Source organism: Oncorhynchus keta, chromosome 5, assembly GCF_023373465.1.
Source record: "Oncorhynchus keta strain PuntledgeMale-10-30-2019 chromosome 5, Oket_V2, whole genome shotgun sequence".
Classification (NCBI taxonomy): Eukaryota; Metazoa; Chordata; class Actinopteri; order Salmoniformes; family Salmonidae; genus Oncorhynchus; species Oncorhynchus keta.
This window is the reverse complement of record NC_068425.1, coordinates 27,097,040-27,116,116: the sequence shown is the minus strand read 5'-3', so window position 1 is coordinate 27,116,116 and position 19,077 is coordinate 27,097,040. Positions and strand designations below refer to the sequence as shown.

At 43.2% G+C, this 19,077-nt stretch overlaps 1 protein-coding gene and 1 long non-coding RNA gene across 5 annotated transcripts; one reads left to right on the top strand and one right to left on the bottom strand.

Annotated features, from left to right (window-relative positions):
• Positions 1–5,711, bottom strand: LOC118377832 (uncharacterized). Its single transcript, XR_004824337.2, has 2 exons — positions 4,857–5,711; positions 1–321 (listed from the first exon to the last, which is right to left on the bottom strand). It is a non-coding gene; the product is annotated as an uncharacterized LOC118377832 (long non-coding RNA).
• LOC118377830 (pyridoxal-dependent decarboxylase domain-containing protein 1-like) lies at positions 4,100–18,527 on the top strand. Of its 4 annotated transcripts, none has more exons than XM_052519337.1 (24): positions 4,100–4,329; positions 5,724–5,800; positions 5,964–6,032; positions 6,216–6,296; positions 6,871–7,017; positions 7,095–7,284; positions 7,438–7,506; positions 10,204–10,282; positions 10,814–10,898; positions 11,009–11,057; positions 11,186–11,287; positions 11,502–11,627; positions 11,732–11,782; positions 12,099–12,143; positions 13,462–13,522; positions 13,739–13,809; positions 14,102–14,207; positions 14,446–14,617; positions 14,801–14,919; positions 15,068–15,189; positions 15,346–15,438; positions 15,549–15,645; positions 15,740–15,838; positions 15,986–18,527. In XM_052519337.1, the coding sequence occupies exons 2-24, from the start codon at positions 5,724–5,726 to the stop codon at positions 16,264–16,266; spliced, it is 2,391 nt and encodes a 796-aa protein (XP_052375297.1). In that variant the 5' UTR covers positions 4,100–4,329; the 3' UTR covers positions 16,267–18,527. The 4 variants fall into 4 exon arrangements, with proteins under 4 accessions (XP_052375297.1, XP_052375296.1, XP_052375299.1 ...); XM_052519336.1 differs by having other exon boundaries at positions 6,868–7,017; XM_052519339.1 differs by lacking the exon at positions 12,099–12,143 and having other exon boundaries at positions 4,101–4,329.
• Positions 18,528–19,077: the final 550 nt, after the last annotated feature.

Here is a 19,077-nt window from a genome sequence, read left to right as displayed (position 1 = left end):
TTGAGAAAATGTTATACAATACAGCTTTATTGGCCATTTGTTACAGCAAAGAACAAAAATGTGTCTCCTGCTCTGTACATGTATGTGTACATCACCAAATACAATTTGAGATGAGCACAGGGTCAAGCTGCAGTGCATCCATCCCTGGATGGAGAGTGAGGTTAAGGACCTTGCTCAAGGGCTCAACAGTAGGGGAATAGCTTGAGGATGTGAACCCAGCAACCCTCCAGTTGCCGGATCAATTCTTCCCTTCTTCCAGCACCCGGCCCGGGACACCGACTCAACACTTTTTGGCTACAGGTCCAACTCCTGCTGGGCTACCTATAACAGTTGAATGAACTTTGGTTCATCTGCATTTGCATGTTTTAACAGTGCAGCTATATACATTCCCCTACATATTTATTTAGACAGTGAAGATAAAACATTTAAATTTAGCTCTATACTCCAGCATTTTGGATTACAGATTGAATATATTTTTATTTGAGGGTATTTTCAAACATATCTGTTTTACGGTTTAGAAATTATTGCACTTTATGTATATAGTCTCCTCCATTTGAAGGTGTCATAAGTATTTGGACAAATTCACTGATATTGTAATCAATTAACTCACAAGTTTAATATTTGGTCCCATATTACTAGGAGGCAATGACTACATCAAGCTTGTGCCTCTACCAACTTGTTCGATGGATTTGTAGTTTGTTTTGGTTGTGTTTCAGATTATGTTGTGCCCAATAGAAATGAATGGTAAATAATGTATTGTGTCATATTGGAGTCACTTTTAGTGTAAATAAGAATATATGTTTCTGAACACTTCTACGTACATTAACGTGGATGCTGCCATGATTACAGATAATCGTGAACATTGCACACTCACTGGACACTACCCACACATACTTCCACTGACACTCCAACACACATACACACACTAAATACACTCAAAGACACAAACCCCCCACACACATGCATATTGACGCCCCACATACACACACTGCACATACACTGCTTCTATTCTGTTATTATCTATCTTGATTGCCTAGTCACTTTTACCCCAACCTAAATGTACATACACTATACAGTGCATTCAGAAAGTATTCAGACCCCTTGACTTTTTACACATTTTGCTACGTTACAGCCTTATTCTAAAATAGATGTTTAAAACATGTTTACCTCCTCAATCTACACACAATACCCCATAATGACAAAGCAAAAACAGTTTTTTGTTTTATATTTTGCAAATGTATTACAAATAAAAAAAATAAAAAAATCACATTTATATAAATATTCAGACCCTTTACTCAGTACTTTGTTGAAGCACTTTTGGCAGCGATTTCAGCTTAGAGGTGGTTATCCTTCTGGAAGGTTTTCCCATCTCCACAGAGGAACTCTGTCAGAGTTACCATCGGGTTCTTGGTCACCACCCTGACTAAGGCCCCCCCATTTGCTCAGTTTGGCCGGGCGGCCAGCTCTAGGAACGTCTTAGTGGTTCCAAATTTCTTCCATTTAAGAATGATGGAGGCCACTGTGTTCTTTGGGACCTTCACTTCAATGCTTCATACATTTTCTGGTACCCTTCACCAGATCTGTGCCTCAACACAATCCTGTCTCGGAGCTCTACGGACAATTCCTTCGACCTCATGGCTTGTTTTTTTCTCTGACATGCACTGTCAACTGTGGGATCTTATATAAACAGGTGCGTGCCTTTCCAAATCATGTCCAATCAATTGAATTTACCACAGGTGGACTCCAATCAAGTTGTAGAAACCTCTCAAGGATGATTAATGGAAATGCACCTGAGCTCAATTTTGAGTCTCATAGCAAAAGGTCTGAATACTTCTGTAAATAAGATATCTGTTTTTTGTATGTAATACATTTTCTAACATTTCTAAAAATCTATCATTATGGAGTATTGTGTGTAGATTCATGAAGAAAATGAATGAAAAATATATTTTATCATTTTTTGAACAAGGCTGTAACGTAGCAAAATGTGGAAAAAGGGAAGGGGTCTGAATACTTTCTGAATGCACTGTATATACCAATGTATGTGGACACCCCATCAAATTAGTAGATTTGGCTTTTTCAGCCAATCTCCATAGACAATCATTGGCAGTAGAATGGCCTTACTGGTCAGTGACTTTCAACATGGCACAGTCATAAGATGCCACCTTTCCAACAAGTAAGTTCATAACATTTCTTCCCTGCTAGAGCTGCTAAGGTCAACTTTAAGTGCTGTTATTGTGGAAACGTCTGGGAGCAACAACTGGTCAGCCGTAAAGTGGTAGGCCACACAAGCTCACAGAACGGCACAGCCGAGTGCTGAAGCGCGTAGTGCAAGAAATTGTCTGTCCTAAGTTGCAATGCTCACTAACAAGTTCCAAACTGCAAATGGAAGCAATGTCAGCACAATAACTGTTCGCCAGGAACGTCATGAACTGAGTTTCCATGGCCGAGCAGCCGCACACAAGCCTAAGATCACCATGCGCAATGCCAAGCATTGGCTGGAATGGTGTAAAGCTCGCCGCCATTGTACACTTGAGCAGTGGAGACGCGTTCTCTGGAGTGATGAATCACGCTTTACCATCTGGCAGTCCAACGGACAAATCTGGTTTTGGCGGATGCCAGGAGAATGCTACCTGCTCGAATGCATAGTGCCAACTATAAAGTTTGGTGGAGGAGGAATAATGGCCAGGGACTGTTTTAATGGTTCGGGCTACGCCGCTTAGTTCCAGTGAAGGGAAATCTTACCGCTACAGCATGCAATGACATTCTAGACGATTCTGTGCTTCCAACTTTGTGACAACAGTTTTGGGAAGGCCCTTTCCTGTTTCAGCATGACAATGCCCCCATGCAGAAAGCGAGGTCTATACAGAACTGGTTTGTCGAGATTGGTGTGGAAGAACTTGACTGGCCTGCACAGAGCCCTGACCTCAACCCCATCGAACATCTTTGGAATGAATTGGAACGCCAACTACAAGCCAGGCCTAATCACCCAGCATCAGTACCCGACCTCACTAATGCTTTTGTGGCTGAATGGAAGCAAGTCCCCGCAGCAATGTTCCAACATCTAGTGGAAAGCCTTCCCAGAAGAACGGAGGCTGTTCTTCTGAGAAGCAGCAAAGGGGGAACCAACTCCATATTAATGCCCATGAATTAAATGTTTGATAAGCAGGTGTCCACATACTGTTGGTTATGTAGTGTACTTCTGGCACCTTCAAATGGGGGGACTTGATTCACAGTCCTTTCATTTCTAAATGGTAAAACAGATATATAGGAAAAAAACTCAAATAAATTATGACAGTCTGTACTGTTGCCTCATGTTAAATGTTTTATCTCAAATTCAGAATGCTGCAGTATAGAGCCAAATTAAAAGTTCCAGCATTACTGTCCAAATAATTACATTGTAATACAAACATCCATATTCATTATTAGTCATCATCTATTCTAGGATACTACCACTGAGGTATAATAATAAGAATGTGTACTGCACTCTGGGAGAATCTCAATTGCATTTATTTGATTAATCACTTCCCCTCCCCTTTGACCTCATCCAATTGGGAGTGGTTTCCACGAGATAACACAAATCTGCTTTTTGGTCTTAATTTAAGCTTAGGCATCAGGATTTCTGTGTGTTTTTTATTTTATTTATTTAACTAGGCAAGTCAGTTAAGAACAAGTTCTTACTTACAATGACGGCCTACCAGAGAACAGTGGGTTAAACGGCTTGTTCAGGGCAGAATGACAGATTTAGCCTTGTATCGAATTCGGGAGCTGATAGCAATTTTTCAGTTACTGGCTCAACACTCTAACCACTAGGCTACCTGCCATGGTTAAGGTTAGGTTTAAAATCAGATTTCAAGAAGATACATTGTAAAATATAGCCAATTTGGACTTTTTTGTCTGTTTCATTCTCCCTTTGAAAACATCCTACTGTCACTGAAATAATCACTTATCTGTCTATGGTAGACTGGTGCATTATGCACTAGATGCCCTGCTTTCATCCAAATAGATCATTACTTCAATGAATGCAGGAATTAATTACTAGGCTATTTCAAAGTATTACAGGGACTCAATTTAAAAACCCTGCACTCACTGCCTGCTTGTCAGCTAAGCACCTATCAGCCAATCAAGATACACACAGCACCACATTGGTGGCGTAGCGATACGTCAGCTCTGCCAGCGTGGAATACGGAGCGCCAGTCCAGGAAGTTAACATTTACAGGAGTTAGCTGTTCAGCCGTCAATATAATAATATTCCTCACGTCCATACAGACTGGATAGGCGGCGTATCCTTTTCTCAAGCTTTTCAACTGTCTGAAGGCACCGCGTCACAAGGTAAGCACAAACGAGCTGTCAATCTCGGTGGGGTCCAAGCGGTAACGCTAGGCAAACTATGGCTAGCAATGCTAGTTAGGCTAACCGCACCAACAGCGGTAAGCCAGCTGTCATTGCTAAGTATTACGCGGAACTAGATTTATTTACTTTATTCACGCAATACAATGTGGCATTTAACCCTTGCATGGCCTTGTTTTTTCATGGTTCATGTCGTCAATTAAGAAGCTGCCACCTTCCATTCATAAAACAATTTATCATCGTGATGACGATGCTGCTAATTTATTATGGATGGTCACGGATAGCTGATTGACTAGCGCAGTTTCCGCGTTCAAAACATCTGGGAACTCTGAAATCTCCGACTTCATCGATAACTGAGAACGCGAGCTTCCGACGCTGTGTTTTAACATTTCAAAAGGTCAATAATCATCGCTGTCAAAACCGGTTTTTGAAACATGTTGATATGTCCCTTTTCATATCAGCAATAAATATAATAAAATTATACACTTAAATTAGCAGTTTTCACATACCCACAAGATGTGTGCCTCCAGTCGACGAACTACACTTTCCACAGGTACGATTACACACAGATTTGGAGCATGCTAGATGGCTATTTAGCATAGGTGGCCACCTATGTCTACCGTAAACAAGTAATGCGACTTGGAGATATGGCTGTGTAGTATTTTCATTTGATATGGAAAATACGTTCCTTATGTTTCCAAAACCGTACGGCAAGTAATGCGTGTTATAGAGCAAGCGTCGGGGCTCTTAAACTCCCCTGGTCAGAACACATTTCAGTAGACAGCCAGAGAGTCATCATGATCACGGATGTTATTGATTGGTTAACAGACATTTACTGAAAGACAAATATCTAGGCAGATCATAAATATGTTGAGTGGTATGTTGTAGAAGCAGAAAATCCAGTTTGATGAAATCAGCCAGGTGATCCAACTATCACATAACAGGTGTATCCATAACCACACCCATTATTAATTTCAGACAGAAATTAGGGCCTTGAGGCACCACTGGTAATGAATAGAAGTTATAGTCAGACTGTATTTACTTTCAACTGCTTCTCCAGTCGCCTGGAATTGGCAATAACATGAGCTAGACTATGGTAGAGTCTGTTACATCATGCCAATGTCAATATTTGACTAATGTTAACAATTAGATTGACCTCTGTCACCTATACCTCTGATCCACCTCAATGTGCAGTCTAATAGGCGACAGAGGAGGGTAGAGGGAAGATTAGTGTTAAATATAAGGCTTTAGGGGTGGAGAGAACTGAAAGATGTGTTTTTAGCTAGCCTCTGGCAATGGCTCTGTCAAACCCTGAGATTGAATGAGGTATCCATCTGCTTTAGTGTCTTTTTGCTCAGTCTGACTTCTGACCGTAGATGATGGTCGACCCCACACTCGCTGAAATGGGCAAGAACCTCAACGAGGCCATGAAGATCTTGGAGGATGGCCGAAAGTGAGCTTTTATGAATTGGTGTTTGTTCATAAAGATGTATTACACTGAGTATTACACTGGCTGTTAATGACACATCTCTTCGCACATACTGTATGTTAACACAAGTCAGATGCACACACACCTGAAGGACTATCTGACTTGTTTGTTGTTTGTTTCTCTCAAGTGCATCAGATCCGGATGCAGATAGACGACAGTTCAGCAGGAGTAGTATCCCTGGGCCCCTACAGGGGGAGTGAGTACAGTAGATACCCCTGTTTCTCACTTTCAATCTAGTATCTTTCTGTCTCTCTCTCTCTCTCTCTCTCTCTCTCTCTCTCTCTCTCTCTCTCTCACACACATACAAATGTGGATGTTATTTCACAGAAGTAATGAGTTCCCTCAAGCAACACGTTGTGTTTTTTTTCCGAACTTCCAGTGGGCAGGATGTGGCCAGTATACTCCAGCTGGTCCAGAATCTCATGCATGAAGATGAGGAGGAAGACAAGCCAAGCCATCGGTAGGTCTGACATTAAAACACCACTACTGAGAGCATATGTCAGTTGGAAGGCCATCTTAGAATTTTCTTATCTGTATAATAAGAATTTCCATGTGAACAATAAGAAGTTGTTGATAATATCAATGAAAAATCTATCCGGTTGATTAAAGTTGCAACAGGGAGACGCCTCCAGATCAGAGGCAGAGAAAATGTCTATCTGGCCTCTTGGAGACAGGCCCTTTATATTCTAATCAGACAGTACCAAGTGTTCTGTAAAAAACAGCCCAAGAGGCTTGTAGGAAGTCAAAACAATTTGCAGTGACATTGTCAGCTGCTACAGAATCACACCGTGTTTCACAGAATACAGTAATAATCAGTGTCCTTGTACCTCCAGTCTGGCGTCAATCACTATCAACAGAACCTTGCACAAACAGAACGTGAAAACATATAAATATGCTAAGCATTGTGTTAATCACTCTTCACTGTATATGAACTTTATTCATCTTAAATATTCCCAATACAATCAGTATAATACAGTTTATCAACATCACGTCTTTGTGACCTAACTTCCTGTGGGGGTCTTGTCCCCCAGCAGGATGCAGAATGTCGGAGAGCAGGGTCACATGGCGTTGCTAGGACACAGCCTAGCGGCCTACATCTCCGTGCTGGACAGGGAGAGACTCAGGAAGCTGATCACACGCATCGCGTCAGACACAACACTCTGGCTCTGCAGACTCTTCAGGTGTGTGTCTGGGTCTGTCTGTCGAGTGCGTATGTGTGCTTGTTCCTGATGCTTTGCTAATTTTGATGTCCTGCCAGGTATGAGAGTGGCTCAGCATACTACCATGAAGATGACAGAGAGGGCCTGCTGAAGGTGTGTCGCCTGGTCATCAACACCCGCTATGAGGACTACTCCACAGAGGGCTACACCGTGCTCAACTCCAGACAGCCTGTCATTTACCAGAGCGCCACCTGTAGGCCTGGCCTGGGACAGCACCTCTGCAGCCAAGTAGGCGTAGAAGCAGGCATAGAAACGCATTGCGTGTTCTTACATGAAGACACACAGACAGACCTTTTTGATGTTACTTTAGTGTTATAATAGCAGATATTTCAGAAGTATGTAGATGTAGATTGACTTTAACAGAAATCCTCTCTTCCTCAGCTGGCTCTGCCTCTGTCCAGCCTGTGCACTGTCCCCTGCAACACCATGTTTGGATCCCAGCACCAAATGGTACATCAGCCTCATTTAGATAGGGCTCATACAATGTACACTATATTACCAAAAGTATTTGAACACCTCATTCCAACTCAAATTTGGGAGTTGGTCCCCTGAATTTGCTACCATAACAGCCTCCACTCTTCTGGGAAGGTTTTCCATTAGATATTGGAACATTGCTGTGGGGACTTGCTTCCATTCAGCCACGAGCATTAGTGAGGTTGGACACTGATGTTGGGCGATTGGGCCTGGCTCGCAGTCGGTTTTCGATGGGGTTGAAGTCAGGGCTCTGTGCAGGCCAGTCAAGTTCTTCCACGCCGATCTCGACAAACCAATTCTGTATGGACCTCACTTTGTGCATAGGGGCATTGTCATGCTGAAACAGGAAAGGGCCTTCCCCAAACTGTTGCCACAAAGTAGGAAGCACAGAATAGTCTAGAATGTCGTTGCATGCTGAAGCGTTAAGGTTTCCTTTCACTGGAACTAAGGGGCCTATCCTGAACCATGAAAAACCAGCCCCTGACTATTATTCATCCACCAAACTTTACAGTTGGCACTATGCATTGGAGCAGGTAGCGTGCTCCTGGTATCCTCCAACCCCAGATTTGTCCGTTGGACTGCCAGATGGTGAAGCGTGATTCCTCACCCCAGAGAAGGCGGCGAGCTTTACACCACTCTAGCCGATGCTTGGCATTTCTTAGGCTTGTGTGCGGCTGCTCAGCTATGGAAACCCATTTCATGAAGTTCCTGACGAAGAGGTATTGTGCTGGCATTCCATCCAGAGACAGTCTGGAACTTGGTAGTGTGTGTTGCAACTGAGGAAAGATCATTTTTAGGCACTTCAACACTTGATGGTCCCGTTCTGTGACCTTGTGTGGCCTACCACTCCGCGGCTGAGCTGTTGTTGCTCCTAGACATTTCTACTTCACAATAACAGTACTTACAGTTGACTGGGGTAGCTCTAGCAGGGCAGAAATTTGACAAACCTACTTGTTGGAAAGGTGGCATCCCATGACTGTGCCACGTTGAAAGTCACTAAGCTCGATTTTATACACCTGCTAGCAAAAATAGCTGAATCCACTCATTTGAAGGGGTGTCCACATTCTTTGTATGTGTATATATACATATGTATGTGTGTGTGTGTGTGTGTGTGTGTAAACGTATGTGTATATAAATTCAGCAAAAAAAGAAATGTCCTCTCTGTCAACTGTTTATTTTCAGAAAACTTAACATTTGTATGAACATAACAAGATTCAACAACTGAGACATACACTGAACAAGTTCCACAGATATGTGACTAACCGAAATTGAATAATGTGTCCCTGAATAAAGGGAGGGGGTCAAAATCAGTATCTGGTGTGGCCACCAGCTGCATTAAGTACATCTCCTCCTCATGGACTGCACCAGATTTGCCAGTTTTTGCTGTGAGATGTTACCCCACTCTTCCAACAAGGCACCTGCAAGTTCCCGGACATTTCTGGGGGGAATGGCCCTAGCCCTCACCCTCTGATCCAACAGGTCCCAGACGTGCTCAATGGGATTGAGATCCGGGCTCTTCGCTGGCCATGGCAGAACACTGACATTCCTGTCTTGCAGGAAATCATGCACAGAACGAGCAGTATGGCTGGTGGCATTGTCATGCTGGAGCGTCATGTCAGAATGAGCCTACAGGAAGGGTAAAACATGAGGGATAAGGATGTCTTCCCAGTAACGCATAGCGTTGAGATTTCCTGCAATGACAACAAGCTCAGTCCGATGATAATGTGACCCCCAGACCATGATGTACCCTCCACCTCCAAATCGGTACCACTCCAGAGTACAGGCCTCGGTGTAACACTCATTCCTTTGATGATAAATGTGAATCTGACCATCACCCCTGGTGAGACAAAACCGTGACTCGTCAGGGAAGAGCACTTTTTTCCGGTCCTGTCTGGTCCAGCGACAGTGGGTTTGTGACCATAGGTGATGGTGAGGACCTGCCTTACAACAGGCCTACAAGCCATCTGTCCAGCCTCTCTCAGCCTATTGGGGACAGTCTGAACACTGATGGAGGGATTGTGTGTTCCTGGTGTAACTCGGGAAGTTGTTGTTGCCATCCTGTACCTGTCCCGCAGGTGTGATGTTCGGATGTACCGATCCTGTGCAGGTGTTGTTACATGTGGTCTGCCACTGCGATGACGATCAGCTGTCCGTCCTGTCTCCCTGTAGCGCTGTCTTAGGCGTCTCACAGTACGGACATTGCAATTTATTTCCCTGGCCACATCTGCAGTCCTCATGCCTCCTTGCAGCATGCCTAAGGCACGTTCACGCAGATGAGCAGGGACCCTGGGCATCTTTCTTTTGGTGTTTTTCAGTCAGTAGAAAGGCCTCTTTAGTGTCCTATATTTTCATAAATGGACCTTAATTGCCTACCGTCTGTAAGCTGTTAGTGTCTTAACGACCGTTCCACAGGTGCATGTTCATTAATTGTTAATGGTTCATTGAACAAGCATGGGAAAGTGTTTTAACCCTTTACAATGAAGATTTGTGAAGTTATTTGGATTTTTACGAATTATCTTTGAAAGACAGGGTCCTGAAAAAGGGACGTTTCTTTTTTTGTTGAGTTGATGTATTTAGGACACTGGGGTGCCTGTATGCGTACTACCTACCATACTACCCTGATCTTTAAATGGAAAACAATATCTTTCTCCATGGGTGTTTTGCTGTTTGCAGGACATTGCCTTGCTGGACAAGCTGATCAGAGAGGATGTGGAGACTGGGAAGCTTCCATTGCTGTTGATCGCCAACGCTGGTCAGTGGGGAATTCTATCACCTTTTTAATACAAGAAATGGCAGAGAACACACATCTACTCTTTAAAAGTGTTTTATTTTCTCCAAGGTTGTGTGCTTATTGAAAAACCTAGCATGGTGACACACCTTTAAAAAATGTTACCTTAATTTTACTAGTCGGTTAAGAACAAACCTATTTTTTACAATAATGGCCTACCAAAAGGTCTTCCTGCGGGGATGGGGACTGGGATAAAAAATAAAATGTGTTCATGTATGTGTACACACATCACAACAAGAGACAACGCAACACGGAGACAGACCTCAGACAACAACGCAGCATGGTAGCAACACATGACAACAACATGGTAGCAACACACTCAGTTTTACACTCTAAAGTGAAACAATGTTTACTCCTTGACCAACCAGGATGTTATTGTATGACTTACCTGGTCAAATAAAGGTTAAATCAACATGTCAGTCCCTCTATCACTGACATATTGACCAAGACGTACTGCGGAGTGACTCAGAGCGTACTCACTGCCTGTCTTCCCAGGCACCCCTGGGGCGGGACACACAGACAAGCTGGGCCGTCTAAAGGAGCTGTGTGAACAGTATGGCATGTGGCTCCACATAGAAGGGTGGGTAACAACATTACACATACTTGTAATACTTCTAATATGTCTTTAACCAACCATATTGGAGGGGTTTGTAAATGCTTTATAACTGCTTCATCTTTTCTGTCTCTCAGGGTCAACTTGGCCACCCTGGCTCTGTGGGAGGTCTCATCCCCTGTGACGGCACGTATAGGATATGCTCTCCCATTCTGTGACCCTCAGAACTCTAAATGAATACACTGTAAGATGCCTGTATAGTACGGTAATGTAATATATCTACTATGTGTCTTTGCCCCCTCCCCTGTCCCCAGGCGGCCACCAGGAGTGACAGTATGACCCTGACCCTGGGTCCGTGGCTGGGCCTGCCTGCTGTCCCAGCTGTCACCCTCTACAGACACGAGGACCCAGCCCTGGTACGCTTTCTCCTTCCTGTTCTCTTCTTTGGTATCCCCTCTTAACTCTCTCCCTGTCTGTAGCTGTAGGGCCTTTAAACTGGCATCCTTCCTTCTTGCCTCCCTCGAAGTTACTAGAGGTCTGATATGATTTGATTAGTATAAACTATGTGGTGTAATCTTTGCTTTCACCTATCCATTTGAGTTCTCTCGCTCTCTCTCTCTCCCGTCTTAGTCTCTGGCAGCTGGTTTGACCTCCAGTCAGCCAGTAGAGAAGCTGCGTGCCCTGCCTCTCTGGCTCTCCCTGCAGTACCTGGGCCAGGATGGGATAGTGGAGAAGATTAGACACGCTGTGGAGCTCGTAAGTACCTTGGGTTAGTAATTACCATGTGGGTTAGTGATCTGTATTCATTTCTATCACCTTACTGCTAACAAACTGACCTGTGTATCTTTTTTTGTCTGTAGAGCCAACAGCTTCTGGAGAAACTGAAGACTCTGGCTTCCATAAAGACTTCAGTAGGTCCACAACTTGCTGTTTAACTATCTACTACTATTAATGTGTGTGGAAAGCATTTATACATTGAGGCTGTTCTAAGCAGTCATAAGCTGTTTATTGTATTTAATAATGCACTATGGGTGTTAACGAAGGCACTATAAAGCCATTATACGTAGGGGGGTCATTTGATCAAGACCCCCAATAATATGAGCTTTTGCTTGTTTAGTTTTAAGATACGATAACTTAAGAAAACAATCATAAGATCACACTCCACTCTAACACATAACACACAGCTATAAAGATGCGGGCATCTGTCGTCTGTTTTGTCATCATCAGGATGAGCTTGACTCTGAGATCTCTTTCGTCGATGCTTTGACTATGGTAAAGAAACAGTACTGAGCCTCGCTAACAGAGACCTCCGTCATACTGTCGCTAAATGAAGACCTTGTTCACAGGCATCAGCTCTGAGCAGATGGTGACCTTTGTATAATCTGAAACAGAGTGTGAATATGATTGGCACGTAGATTTTGAGATCATTGGAACGGTGCAGTAACTGCTGAAGCTGATCTGGTGAACAAGCAGAGTGTGTGGGTCTGGTTACTGTGTTGATGGTGGCTTTGAGTACCGTTTGTTGTAGTGAGTGTCGTGTGTAGGAAGTGTGTATACTGTGGATAGTGAGCTGTTGGGTTGCCTTGGTTACAGGGTGTGGTGTCTCTCTCTCGGATCCCGCCGATCTCAGGGGGCTCTCTACGGGACTTGCTGGGCTCTCTCATTCTGTCTATTGTAGGTGGGACCAACCCTCTTTTCCCTGCCTGCTCCCCCCTTTCTTTCTCTGTTTCACTCTGTACCTGACCATGTTTGTCCACCTGAATGCCCTGAAAGGCACTGTGTTTGTTTGAGACACCGCTCAAATCGAGGGCACTCATTTGCTAAAACTGCAATCAGTCCACTCCTGGTTCCTGTCCAATCATCACTACAGGCATGTTTTAGGCACAGCAGAGAATGTCCTGTCCCCTCACCACCACGTCTTCACAGAACCCTGATGACTCTAAAGTTTAACTTTGGCCCAGGCGTCATCAAAGATGGACCTCACTGTGTTTACATAACTACCCTGTTAGGGTACAACAGTAACAATCCAACATGTCACTTCAACATGTCAATCCTGCTATGGGTACTGGGTAGTACATACCCTTACTGTGAATTGTTAGAGGTGGGGAGAAATTACCAGAAGGAAAGTAGTATTTTCTGTGCTGAGATTTTCTCCAAAACTAACATTTACCCGACTCAATGATTTTTATGTACAAAGTATACACAATATTATGGTCAGTTGTGGATTTGTTGTAGGTTGTAAGAGTTAGTCTGTGTTTTCCATGGACTTCATATACATGTCCATTGTGAATGGAAGTCATAGGCATTGACATTTATGCCCAAACATTTTACTTTAAAATTATTATTATTATTTTTTAAAGCTGCATGATTTAACAATCTCCATGCAGACCACTTTGACTGCTCAAACAGAGGATGTGTGTGTCACAAACCCAGGCATCTCCATAGCATCACATCACACAGTTTATCCGGCCCATTCTCACACAGTACACCTGTTTGCATGTTAATGACAACAGTTTTTTAGAGGTCAAAGGTTATGATCCTGAATGTGTGGAACCTCACCTGTGTGTCTCTCACCTTTCCTGTGCTGCAGGTGGAGGATGAGCTCAACTCTCCAGTAGTAGTGTTCAGGTTCTCCCAGGAGACCAGTGCAGGTGAGTGGTTAACACTACTCTTCCTGTTCCAACACATTTTCCTCAACTAACCAGGAACTCTTATTCAGCTGCATCCAACTTACTTTAGATGCAATGTGTTCATTCAAATTATGTAATAATGCATTCAAATGAGTATCATGTAAATGTACTATGGGTTTGAATTTGGCATGTTATATGTAATAGGTCATAATGCTATGCCCGCTTCCCTCTACTCAGAATCCAGTGGCGCTTCTGTGGAGGGCTACTTTGCTGGAGAGAGAGAAGTGCTAGATTCCCTCAACAGATGGGTGAGCATTTGTATAAATGTGTAATGGGTGAGACCATGTTGGTTGGTTGATTGGTTGTGTCTGCCTGTAGCTGTGTGAGCGGTTGTATACATGTGTAATGGGTGAGACCATGTTGGTTGGTTGATTGGTTGTGTCTGCCTGTAGCTGTGTGAGCGGTTGTATACATGTGTAATGGGTGAGACCATGTTGGTTGGTTGATTGGTTGTGTCTGCCTGTAGCTGTGTGAGCGGTTGTATACATGTGTAATGGGTGAGACAATGTTGGTTGGTTGATTGGTTGTGTCTGCCTGTAGCTGTGTGAGCGGTTGGCACAGATGGTGCCCGCCAGCGGGGTAGACATAGTGGAGTTGGAGGACGAGGGCACCTGTGTCCGCTTCACCCCTCTTATGACCGCCGCAGGTAACACACACACACGGACACACACACACACATCATAAAGAAAGGCACACACTCACCTGTAAAATAAACATTCACATGTGAGAGACACACCTGTTAGATATACCATAATTTGTATTACACACTCACCTGTACAGTTAATGAAGAACACCTGATCATTGTCAGTCAGGCACAACTCTCCTTTTGTTGACCCTTTAGCTGTTGACCTCTGAACTCTGCACTCTGACCTGTTCCCTCCCAGCCCTGGGGACCCAGAGGTGTGACGTGGATCTGCTGGTGGAGCGGTTGACTGAGCTGGTTCCTGTGCTGAACTGTACGCTGCGTCTCAGACTGGACTTCAGAGAGGAGGTGTACCGCCACTCTGCCCTCAGTTACATAGAGGACCTCAACTGGCCTGGCCTGGGAGCCGTCAGGTAGGAATATACTGTTATTCATTCAGTATTTATATCATTAGTAGCTATTTAATTACCATTTTACCATGCCATTTCATAGGAAGTACGTGGTAATTTCTGTACAGTAAAATAATGTGCAACTGCAACAAATGTTTTGTGTAAAGCAATGTGACTTGTCTACAAAATGATTGTGTGTACACTCAGGTATGAGCCGAGGGTTGAGGAGCTGACCGACACTAAAAGAAAGCTGGAGGTGGAGAAGATCAACAGTGAGCTGCTGGTGAAACTAGGGGAACTGGATGCAGACCTCATCTTCTCCACTGGTCAGTACTGTGCCTGTCCACAGCACAGAGCTCCTTTTATCACATCTGACACTCAAGGTTTCATTCTTCCCCTCAATTCAAGGAATGATTCAGACCTGGTTCTGATTCTGCCTGCTTTACCTCTTAACTTCTCTCCCTCCATCCTCAGGCCTGGAGTTCGGACCCGAGAAGGACTGCATATTTATTGGCATGGCAACGGTGGACCTAGACGTGGCAGAGCTAGTGGATACGATAGCCGCCCTGGGGAGGGACATAGAGGAGAACGGCAGGGTAAAGCTATCTCCTTCTACTCTGTTTACCTACAGTCTGTCACTTCCTCCAACATGGCTGGTACTTCCAGATTATATAGATTTTTGATGATAAAATGTAATAAAGAATCTATGCAATACTACAATCCTATTTTCTTCTGTCCCATCTTGTCACTAGCTATTAGAGAACATGACAGAGGTGGTGAGGAAAGGCATCCAGGAGGCAGAGCTCCAGCTCCAGAAAGACAACCAGGACAAACTCATGGAGGAGGTGTGTGTGCGTTTTTGTATATATATGATATCAATCAATGCTTTGTATACGTGCACATTTTATCGACTGATTTGTATACATTTTTTTGCACCATCATCTCTCTCTCTCAGGGTGTGTTGAGACAGATTCCTCTGGTCGGCTCCGTGTTGAACTGGTTCTCTCCGTTCCAGAGCACTGTGAAGGGCAGAACCTTTAACCTGGCTGCAGGTACACAACTGTATGTGTGTGTGTGTGTGCCTGCTCATAGGTTGCTCCTGTACATCTGCATTCCGATGGTATATTAAGTGACTGTTTCCAATAGGTTCCCTGGACTCCACAGAGCCCACCTACTCCATGAAGGCCCAGACAGGTGGGCTGGCGTCGCCAGAAACCCCTACCTCCTCTGCCAAGAGACTGCCGGGTATGGTCTCACAGAATCTATAGATGGGATATTCTTGTTTTTTCGCAGTCATTCTCTTTTAAAATCAAGGGACATATTTATTAGAAATACTGAAAATCTTAGACTACTATTCTCTGGTTCCTCCTCCTTTTCCTCCTCCACTTGCAGGACAGAGGCTGTTCCGGCGCGAGGGTGCGGGGGGCTCTGACTCCCACAGTGAGACCAGCTCCGTGGGCCAGGCTGAGGATTTCTCCAGGGAGAGGTTCCCACAACCCACCACACCGTCCCCTGTCCCAGACGAGGCGGTTTCCGTGGTCCCTGAGAGCCCAGAGACCCCCCAGGTTCCGGCTGAACCTGAGCCCACGCAGGAGAACTGTGAGGTTGGTACACAAGAGGAGGAGAGACAGCCTGATGGCCAGGACGCACCAGTAGAGGAGACGGGCAGATAGGACAGCCCCCAGAGCAGGGTTATTTGAAACCAGCTCTGAAAGGTTCCAGGCCAGTCCAGCAGGTGTTGCAGAGCAGGGATTCATTCCGTTCTCAAATAATTCTCCCTTGCCTCTTTTCTTGACAACTGTCTCCTTATAGATCTAAAGGGACTGGAAACTGTGATGAGAGAGAATTAGACAGCAAAGGCTTCACTTAGCCTACCAGAAGGGTAGGGAGTGCTTTTGTCATTGTATCTCTACTTTATTCTTTCTTTCCAGTCTCTTGATGACTGGGAGAGGTCAAGGACAAAGGGAAGGAACCAGGTTTTCAGAATGGAATCCAGCCTTAGTCTCTAGGGTTGTGTCTGACTGTCTGAGGACTCGATCATTGTGGGTTAATAAATAACTATGTAGGAGTAGGACCTAAGAATTCTGGTCAAGCAGGAACGACACCTGAGGCAGGGAGTCAAAGGTGAAGGGTCGTCTGAGGACTTCCTGGTTCATGGCCTCCACTACTTCAGTCGGACTCGTCATGGCCCGGAGGTAAAACAGCTTATATGCAAGCCAAGTAACATGTGACTAACACTGGAAATAAAACCATTTTATTTTGTATGTAATGTATGCGCACCTATTTCTATCCACTCAATCACCATCATGATCAGTAAAACCAGATCTATATAGAGGGAAATGTAGTAGAAAAATGAAAGAATACTGTGATATGAATTGAACGAGAGAATACACACACCCACCTGCTTCTCATCTTTAAACACACCCACAGTATATGTGCACTACCCCAATAGACCCTCCACGGTTTGTCAAACACCCTCCTGTTAATTTTTTCACATACTTGGGTCTGATTGGTGTATGTTTTTTTTAAACAATATAAATGTATGTTTTTAATAATATGACCAATGGGGCTAACCATTTCCTTACATTCACAAGCAAAGTCTTGCTTTACATGCATTCTGAGGAAATAGTTTTGTTTTTTTTTGCCCAAAAAATATAGTGGCTGTAAGTTATGTTGATGTTTCCTGTGAGAAAGACATACTGTAGCTATTATAATGACTAGACTGATGATAGCATATTTGCAGGTTAAAGGATTTGGTTTCAATGCAGGGCTGTTTAAAAATATATATATTTATATTCCATTTGTTCTGTCCATTTATTACTGCACTACCTTATTTAATGTTGCACAGTATTTGTTAATCAACTTTTTCAATTCATTTATTTTTTAATTCTCTTAACAGTCTAATTTGTTGCAATAACTACTTTGATGAAGAATTATGATTCCTGACTTGAAATGACACAACAATATTTCCATCCTGCTTCCATTATGATCTCTGATTTCACATACCTTTTCTCTAAGCCCTTTGTCAAGGATCCAGTTTTATGTTCCTTCTATACCATTGTCTTCAAAAGAGAGAAATTATCTAGAGAATTTAACTATTCTCGACCTACAGCTCTAAGGGGGTTTACGACATGTTTTGTACACAGTTATAATTATTGAAATGATAGGTGTTACATTCTCGTTGTCCAATCATATTTCTGCTATGGAGTCATAAAAATTGGGAGAACTTTAATGACCTAGGGTGTCAGTAGAGTACTGACATTACAATAACTTTCAAATGTGATGAATCATTTGCTTATAAAACTGCTTTTGTATCCACTGTACAACACTGTGCCATTAGACATTTTTCTATCCAAAGCAGACAGAATGGAATGAGCTTCTACTTTTTCTTAACTTAGGATGTGCATTTAACTTGAAAATACAACCATAATTGTTGTTGTCTGAATTGATACTATAAAGATGAGCTTGGTTCACTGTACTCTGTTATAATTTCCATTTGTTGTATATCTGTTTAATGTCATAAGGCTTTGTTATTATGTCTTTATCACCTTACTTTATCGAGGACATTGTTTTCATGTTCATTAAACATGTCTGTACATGTTACTTTTTATTCCGCTCATAATCAGCAATTCTGGTGCATAATCAGCAATTCTGGTGCAATCTACTCATAGCAAAGGAGAAAAATAACTGATATTTGTTGAACCAGGAGCGTTATTTTTGATACACCATTAATTTAGTTTTCTGAATTGAAAATATTTAATAGATGTTTTAAGGACATAGGTGGTTGAAGTACTGCGCTAGTCTCATTGAATGAAGTGCAATGCCTGTTTCTCAAAGATGTCTGAAAAAACACTCGTCAAATGTAATTTCATGGGATGGAAAGAGGGATGTATTGAAGAATCCAATCAGCTTTATTAAAACATGATCTAAAACAGTTTTGTGTCATCAATCATTTGCAGGGACTCTTTAATTTACAAGTCGAAGGTGTTAATCAAATGGTTAGTTCCCAATTTATCAGTAATTCCACAGTCAACATGATTGAAATCCTGATTTAGTACCAATGTCAGGTTGATGTATTTCTCCCCGTCAGAAATATCCATTGGAATCAGTATGGGGAATTAAAGAACCCAAATACACACTGCAATGCTCAAACTTTTCCCTCAATGTTGTTTCGCCCTGCCTTCGTTGATGCACCGTTTTGTGCTGCTGGACATTGTGCTAGACATTGTCTCTCCCTAGTGGCAAAACTAGTACTTTGCACCAAGGCCTCAGCTGAACCCCAGCAGTGTCCTTACAGAACAAAATTATAAACGCAACTTGTAAAATGTTGGTTTCATGAGCTGAAACAAAAGATCCCACGAATTATCCATACCCACAAAAAGCTTAACTCTCAAATGTTGTGCACAACATTAATTTACATCCCTGTTAGTGGGCATTTCTCATTTGCCAAGCTAATCCAGTCACTTGACAGGTGTGGCATATCA